Source organism: Salvelinus namaycush, chromosome 32, assembly GCF_016432855.1.
Source record: "Salvelinus namaycush isolate Seneca chromosome 32, SaNama_1.0, whole genome shotgun sequence".
NCBI lineage: Eukaryota > Metazoa > Chordata > Actinopteri > Salmoniformes > Salmonidae > Salvelinus > Salvelinus namaycush.
This window is the reverse complement of record NC_052338.1, coordinates 6,319,088-6,326,560: the sequence shown is the minus strand read 5'-3', so window position 1 is coordinate 6,326,560 and position 7,473 is coordinate 6,319,088. Positions and strand designations below refer to the sequence as shown.

At 42.8% G+C, this 7,473-nt stretch overlaps 2 protein-coding genes across 2 annotated transcripts; one reads left to right on the top strand and one right to left on the bottom strand.

The window, feature by feature from the left end:
• The first annotated feature begins 2,606 nt into the window (after nt 1–2,606).
• On the top strand, nt 2,607–3,305 carry LOC120026958 (claudin-4). Its single transcript, XM_038971753.1, has one exon. The coding sequence runs from the start codon at nt 2,607–2,609 to the stop codon at nt 3,303–3,305; it is 699 nt and encodes a 232-aa protein (XP_038827681.1).
• An 877-nt stretch (nt 3,306–4,182) lies between these two features.
• On the bottom strand, nt 4,183–7,322 carry c19h1orf109 (c19h1orf109 homolog (H. sapiens)). The gene is made up of 4 exons (XM_038972097.1): nt 6,835–7,322; nt 6,555–6,734; nt 6,202–6,320; nt 4,183–4,593 (listed from the first exon to the last, which is right to left on the bottom strand). The coding sequence occupies exons 1-4, from the start codon at nt 7,101–7,103 to the stop codon at nt 4,553–4,555; spliced, it is 609 nt and encodes a 202-aa protein (XP_038828025.1). The 5' UTR covers nt 7,104–7,322; the 3' UTR covers nt 4,183–4,552.
• Nucleotides 7,323–7,473: the final 151 nt, after the last annotated feature.

Here is a 7,473-nt window from a genome sequence, read left to right as displayed (position 1 = left end):
TTCTGCTCCATTTACAATGTATAATAAATGAGTTGTGTGATTACAGGGCTGCCACTCTAGAGAATTTCATGTACAGTATAATAGAACTAGTCCACAATCACAACTAGATGTACTACATTAATCTGTCAGTAGATGGCGGCATTCTCTCAATGAGCAGAACCGGTCACTTACCAGTTTACTGGCTGAGCAATAGCAGTCTGAGGAGATGGGACTCCTGAAAACCCTCCTTACTCAGTTTAGGTTAACAAAAGATAAGACACTAATTTTATGACAATGCCACTATCATGTACCAAAGATCAATTTTAAATCTGAAGGCAGCATTTGTTGACTTGGACAATGTAGTCAGCTGATACAACTATCTTGGAGATGATTACACTAAATCAGGGATGTCCATCTTGAACAATTACTGCTATTGCGTGTGTTAGGGTGTGCACTGCCTGTTCCGTCAAACATGTTCTGTGTACGTGGAGCACCAACTAGACAAATCAATGAAAACCTGCCGATTTGTTTTAAATATTTGGGTTTCGAACATTTTATTTAGACTTTCATGTATTCTTTAGTGTGTGCTAATGATTCCAGTGGATTTCCGCTACAGCCTTCTCTTACGATGTGGTATTCATCATATGCAGTACCATGGGCCAATATGTCTCATTCACAATGGACAGCTGTCGTTAGCCTGTGCATCCCCATCCTCCCTCCCCCTTTCCCCCTCTCTTGTATCACTACCCCTCCTATTCCATTTCCTGTGTCCCGTGCTGTTGTCATGACCACCGTTGCCAAGGAGAGGTCACACTCACACGAGGAAGGAAACTCGAACCGCAGATCTTGTTAACATACTATTTAATTCATCAGCACACCAAGGTTCAATGAGATGTGGTGAGCAGGAGATCAGAAACAAACGGCGGATAAGCAAAATAAAGAATTTGTTCTCCGTCAGTCACACAGTTAACTGATGTCTGCACTGGTCAGCAGTAAACAATGTAAATCCATTGGTGTAATCCACAAGATGGGATATCAGCCCTTGATATGTAAGACCAGTGCTTTGTGACCATAGACATTGATTCAATCTCTCTTGAAATGAGAAGAAACAAACTATCTCAATGTAAAAATTACACTCACGTGACTTATTTTTTGTGAGTAAATTTAAGACTTGTTTAGGTAACGCCACTTTTCTCCATCCCTTAGATGGAGAGTGAATCCTTACAGCTGACCTGTATTTCTCACGTGGGTGTTCTGCTTTGTAGTCTGATTCATTCTGCTCGCAAACAGTCACTCCACCTAGCCGCCTTCTTTTGTTGTTGCCATTTCTCCCTTTCACTGCAGCCCCCCCCAGACAAAAAACAGAGTTTTAAGCGCTCATTCAGCCATGTAGCGCAAAGCAGGCATTTAAGCCCCATTGTAGAGGCCCCCTTGATTATCTCTGTGTTAATTGATCCACCGACAGGCACCACTCTCCCCTTCTCCCTCCCCCTGTGCTGTCTAGTTCCCCTTCTCTTTCCAGGCACGGTGTTGCTCTCACAGGTTGACGGTATCACTGAGGTTGTTCTGAAGATGGGAGGGACGGACCTACTATTCCATTTACCTGGGGGTTTGACTAAGTGGTCTTGCCCGCTATCTATACCCTAACACCCAGATTGGACCGACCCATTTGGGTTTGCATGCGCGGGGGGAAGGGCAGCAAGCTGAACCTGTGTCGAGTCTGAAGTGGCTCGGCAGGCTCTGAGCCCTTTGTGAGCATTGTGACGAAGACACTTCAACAGGCGCCAGATGCCTCTTCACTCTCCAAGGCTGTGTTCTTTAAGACATAACACATTTTAAGCTTTAGCGGTGAAACAACTTTGGCATCAAGCTTTGGTTCATTTGGAGGCTAATTTAGGATGCACTTGGACAAAGGACATAAATGGACAAAGGCCTATTTGTGTTTCATCAAGACATCTGTTCATGTTTTGTTTATCTTCTGTGGACCTTTTTGCTCATAGAGGACTGTAGTATCAGTTGTTTTTTTACTCCAAGCGATAGCATACGTGACGTCCCTGAATCGAGTATCAGATTTGATCAGCCTGACGTATCTAGGTAAGGCTACACCTAGATCAGCTCAGCGCTTGGGTTCGTGTCAAGTTAGAGGGCCAGAGCTGCTGACAGAAGTGGATGACATCAATTATACCCTACCCACAAACCCACTGGGCCTGACGGTGCCGTTTCTGAAGCTCGATCAATCAAAAATAGGTGAGCTGCCACTCGTGGCTGCACAGCTATTGACTCTTCAATAATTCATCAGTTTGTAAGAGGGGGAAAGTAAGAGAGCTAGGAGTGACGGATGGTGGTGGAGGAAGAGAAGACTATCACCGGGGGGAGGGGGGGAGTTGAAAAACGCAGAGTTGAAGACATCTGACTAGATGTTGAAAAGAAACACAGAGACATAAGAAGCTTGAGAAGGGAAGGTAGTTTAAGACAGGACAGTGAGTGACTCAAATCCAGGATTGTGAAAGGCCCAGACAGAGAGGGCAGGTGGAGCAAAAGAGCGGGCCTTGAAGTGAGAAAGAGGACATAGACAAGTGTTTTACAGGTCACTTTCAGGTGGTCAGAAGACATCGAGAGCAGCCACCATGGTCAACACAGGCATGCAGCTGATCAGCTTCACCTGCGCGGTGACAGGTTGGGTCATGGCCATCGCTGTGACGGCCTTGCCTCAGTGGAAGGTGTCCGCCTTCATCGGCAGCAACATCCTCACCTCCGAGATCAAGTGGGAGGGCATCTGGATGAGCTGCATCTACCAGACCACGGGCCACATGCAGTGCAAGACCTACGACTCCATGCTGGCTCTGCCCCCAGACCTCCAGGCAGCTCGTGCCCTCATGTGTGTGGCCATCTTCCTGGGCTGGCTGTCCTGTACCGTGTCCTGCTGCGGCATGAAGTGCACCACGTGCGCTGGGGACGACCGCCACGCCAAGGCGGGCATCGCCCTCTCCGGCGGCGTGCTATTCATCCTGACGGGCCTGTGCGTGCTGGTGCCCGTCTCCTGGACCGCCAACACGGTGGTCCAGGACTTCTACAACCCCAATGTGCCTGTCATGTACAAGCGAGAGCTGGGCCAGGCGATCTACCTGGGTTGGGCATCTGCAGTTATTCTGATAATCAGCGGGGCTGTGCTGAGCAGCACCTGCCCCCATATCGAGAGGGGAGGAGGGGAGTACCACCAGGGATACATGGGCCGGAGCTTTCCTAACTTGCGCCCCTCCCCCCTCGCACCTGATCCTCCGAAACCTATCACCTCTAACAGCGTGCCCCTGAAAGAATATGTGTAGTCAGAGAAAATGTGTGACTATAATTGTATGAATTGGAGTATGGGAAGGAGCAAGGTTGAGAAGAGGAAGGCAGGCGAAGGAAACTTTTTTTGGACTGTGAGTGGGGGTGAGGAGTTGTGATTTGGGAGGTTTTGAAGATGGGAAGCATTGGATTTGAAGCTCTACTCTGCAGTAATCTTTCACTCTTTTACTGTGAACCTGATGCATTTTTATTTATTGGAACTAATATTTTTCAAATGTATTTGTACATATTCATCTCTACATATTGTTTGAGACTTTCCATTATGCCTATCATTATTCGCCTCATTTGTATTCTAATGTATTTATTGACTACAATACACATTTATTAGACCGTGATATATAGTATTAGTGCACGGACAGCTCACAATTCTTCAGCGAATGCCTGGAAGACACGACATCAATCACCATAAACATCTTTAAGATATTCGTTTTGTGTGCCTTGTGTTGTGAAGATTGGAGTGATTTCTTTCACAATTCTTCTCAGATGTCTGTTAAATTACTCCACAGATTGTCTCATAACTATTTAATTGAGTTTGAATAAGTCAAAATTGTAAAAGAATAAACAGATTTTCCCAATGGTGTTTCATATGTTTAGTTCATGACAAGCTGATCTTTTTTCATTGTTTGCCCAGAGTATTGGGGGCCTCATCTGTGCTAAATGTTCAGCTGTGCACAACTCCAAATGTGTTCCTGTTGCTCTGACCTTGGGTAATATAATGATGGCTCAATCTAACCCTCCTATAGGCTATTGGAGTTCCTGTCAAATTAATTTGATCTTTCAGGTTAGCAAGGGCCAACCGTTTGATCTGAGGAAATGGGATCCTGAATAAAACAGATAGTTGGAGCAAGAGAGGTGTAACAAAAGTTTTCTATTTATTATTTCTCATATTATACTCCATGACATTTCAAATGTTTGTCCACAATTTTTTTTGCTCAGAAGTCAACAGTGATACAACAGCAAAGACCTGAGCTAGAATAGTAACAGAGCTCTGTTACAATTCTGATGCTCTGTCCTCTGCCTTGTTCAGTCCTCTCCTTTGTTCACATCCAGTCCAGTCAGGTGCTCTGCACCGATCAGTGCTGACGCATCCAAGTCAAGATCAACCTGAACCCAGTTTGTTCTTTTACTCTTCAACCCATTACGGAGTCTTGTTATTGTAGACCATCTGAAAGTAGACAATCACATCCACCGGCTAGTCGTCTTGCAGACATCTTGTAGTTCTCTTTCACTGTGACTCGATGAAAAAGGACACTTTAAACAGTGTATCTGAAAGAGTAGGCAGAATAACTACATGAGTTTATTACATTCGGTGAGGGTAATTACACTGCCTTCAGAAAGTATTCACACCCCTAGACTTTTCCCACATTTCATTGTGTTACAGCCTGAATTTAAAACGGATTAAATTGAGATTTTGTCTCACTCAACACCCAATAATGTCAAAGAGGAATTGTTTTTAGAAATGTTTACAAATGAATGAAAAATTTAAAGCTGAAAATGTCTTGAGCCAATAAGTATTCAACCCTTTTGTGATCGCAAGCCTTAACTTCAGAAGTAAAAATGTGCTTAACAAGTCACAATCATTTGCATGGACTCTGTGCGCAATATGTAAAGTCCCTCAGACGTGCAGGGAATTTCAAGCACAGATTCATCCACAAAGTCCAGGGAGATTTTCCAATGCCTCGCAAAGAAGGGCACCTATTGGTAGATTGGTTAAAAAAAACAGAAATTAAATATCCCTTTGAGCATGGTGCAGTTATTAACTACACTTTGGATGGTGTATCGAGATCCACCCAGTCACTACAAAGATACAGACGTCCTTCCTAACTCAGTCGCCAAAGAGGAAGGAAACCACTCAGGGATTTCACCATGAGGCCAATGGTGACTTTAAAACAGTTACAGAGTTTAATGGCTGTGATAGGGGATAACTGAGGATGGATCAACAACATTGTAGTTACTCCACAATACTAACATAAATGACAGAGTGAAAAGAAGGAAGCCTATACAGAATACAAAACATGCATCCTGTTTGCAATAAGGCACTAAAGTAATACTGCAAAAACTGTGGCAAAGAAATTATATGTTTGTCCTGAATAGAAAGCGTTATTTTTGGGGCAAATCCAATACAACACATCAGTGAGTACCACTCTCCATATTGTCAAGCATGGTGGTGGCTGCATCATGTTATGATATGCTTGTCATCGGCAAGGACTTGGAAGTTTTTTTGGGGGGATAAAAAGAAATAGAGCTAAGCACAGGCAAAATCCTAGATAAAAAAAATGGTTCAGTCTGTTTTCCAACAGACACTAGGAGACAAATTCCCCTTTCAGCAGGACAATAACCTAAAACACAAGGCCAAATATACACTGAAGTTACTTACCAAGATGACATTGAATGTTCCTGAGTGGCCTAGTTACAGTTTTGACTTAAATTGACCTGAAAATCTATGGCAAGACTTGAAAATGACTGTCTAGCAATGATCAACAAACAACATGACAGAGCTTGAAGAATTTTCTAAAGAATAATGTGCAAAAATTGTACAATCCAGGTGTGCAAAGCTCTTAGAGACTTACCCAGAAAGACTCACATCTGTAATCGCTGCCAAAGGTGATTCTAAAATGTATTGACACAGGGGGTTGAATACTTATCTAATGAAGATATATTAATGTTTTATTTTCCATAAAGTATTTTTATTTTATTTGATAATTTCTTTGTCTTTGACAGAGTATTTTGTGTAGACCGTTGACAAAAAATTACAATTGCATACATTTTTATCCCACATAGTATTACAACAAAATGTATAAAAAGTCAAGATGTGTGAAAACTTCCTGAAAGCACTGTATATACAGAAAATAGTTTTACCATTTTTAGGTTTACCTGATATGCTCTCCTCTCCACTGGGTGTTTCCAGGGACTCCCATCTCTTGGGAGCAGTTTCCAGAAGGGAGAGGTCATCTGCCCTCAGTGTCAGCAGCAAGTTCTTTCTTCTCAGAAACCTGTACATGTAGATGAGGAAAACTATCTTTCTCACACAAATCAACAATAGGACAACCTTTTCCAAATGGTAGATTTCCAAATGTATAATGCCACACACTGAATTGATGCGTTTCAGCCCCAAGCCTTCCTCAGCAGTATGCAGTCGAGTCATGCCCACAATAGATCACTCACAATGAAAATGTATTGCACACCCCTAGTACTGGTACAGTAATACAGTGACACGGAAAGGATACTGTTGACGATAGTAACGCTCTGCATCCTGAAGCCACTCCAACATGTCAGCGATGGATGGAGCGACTGCAGATCTCTGGGTGCATGTAGCTAGGTCAAGGCTGTCTATATTCTGCTCATACAACTGGAACGCACCAGACACCTGATTACTGATAGCATCTCGCACAGACTGAAGTGAACACCTGTAAGAAATAAGAGGGTCATTTGTGGTTTCAAAAATGTGTTCAAGCTTTCTCTGCACTATTTTCAAGAGTTTATGGAGTGAGCTACCATTTATCTTACATTTTGTCAGTGAGTTTTCCCAAAACTATGTCCACTGCCTGTATGAGCTTGAAGTGAAGACGCTGGTGCAGATCAGGAAAGGTGTGAAGAGGGGTATTGGCGATTTGGACCTTTTGAAACGCCCTCAACTGCTCTTCGAGGTTTCCAAGTGAAACCATTAAAGGCTTGCATTCAGCCAAAACTGAATTCCATACTTTCTGATTGTTCTCCAAGATTTGAAAACATTTTTTTAATGTTTGGTAAACCGAAAATAACACAGGCTTCGACATTTGGCTAGCTAGTTAAGTTAACACACCTTACAACTCAGAACAGCGAAAGCCATGTGGCTGGTTAAAAAAGACAACGAAATGATTTGCTGGAATAAAGATGATACAAAGCGAAATAAATAAAACATTCAACTTAATCTAAAAACGGACGATTCCCTTCAAAAATGACTGTCACTTAAGTTTTCCAGTCAACATTTTACCTCCTCACGTTATTTTATTACATTTCCGGTCAAGTGATCTAAACATGGAGGTTCTTCGAAATGATAGGCTAAAAATGGTTCCAAAATGACGTCAAGTAAAAGAATATTCTTATTGGCTGGTCTCCGGCACATTCTGCGTCTGCGTGTACATTTTTTAATTTCGCCAGCTGGAA

Excerpts from the sequence above, each read along its gene's own strand:
- LOC120026958 (XM_038971753.1), top strand. The coding sequence starts at position 2,607 with ATGGTCAACACAGGCATGCAGCTGATCAGCTTCACCTGCGCGGTGACA.
- c19h1orf109 (XM_038972097.1), bottom strand. The coding sequence starts at position 7,103 with ATGTCGAAGCCTGTGTTATTTTCGGTTTACCAAACATTAAAAAAATGT. Across the intron at positions 6,321-6,554 it reads GAGCGTTACTATCGTCAACA|GTTTCTGAGAAGAAAGAACT; the intron begins GTATCCTTTCCG and ends CTACATGTACAG. Across the intron at positions 4,594-6,201 it reads TGGAGAGGAGAGCATATCAG|ATACACTGTTTAAAGTGTCC; the intron begins GTAAACCTAAAA and ends CTACTCTTTCAG.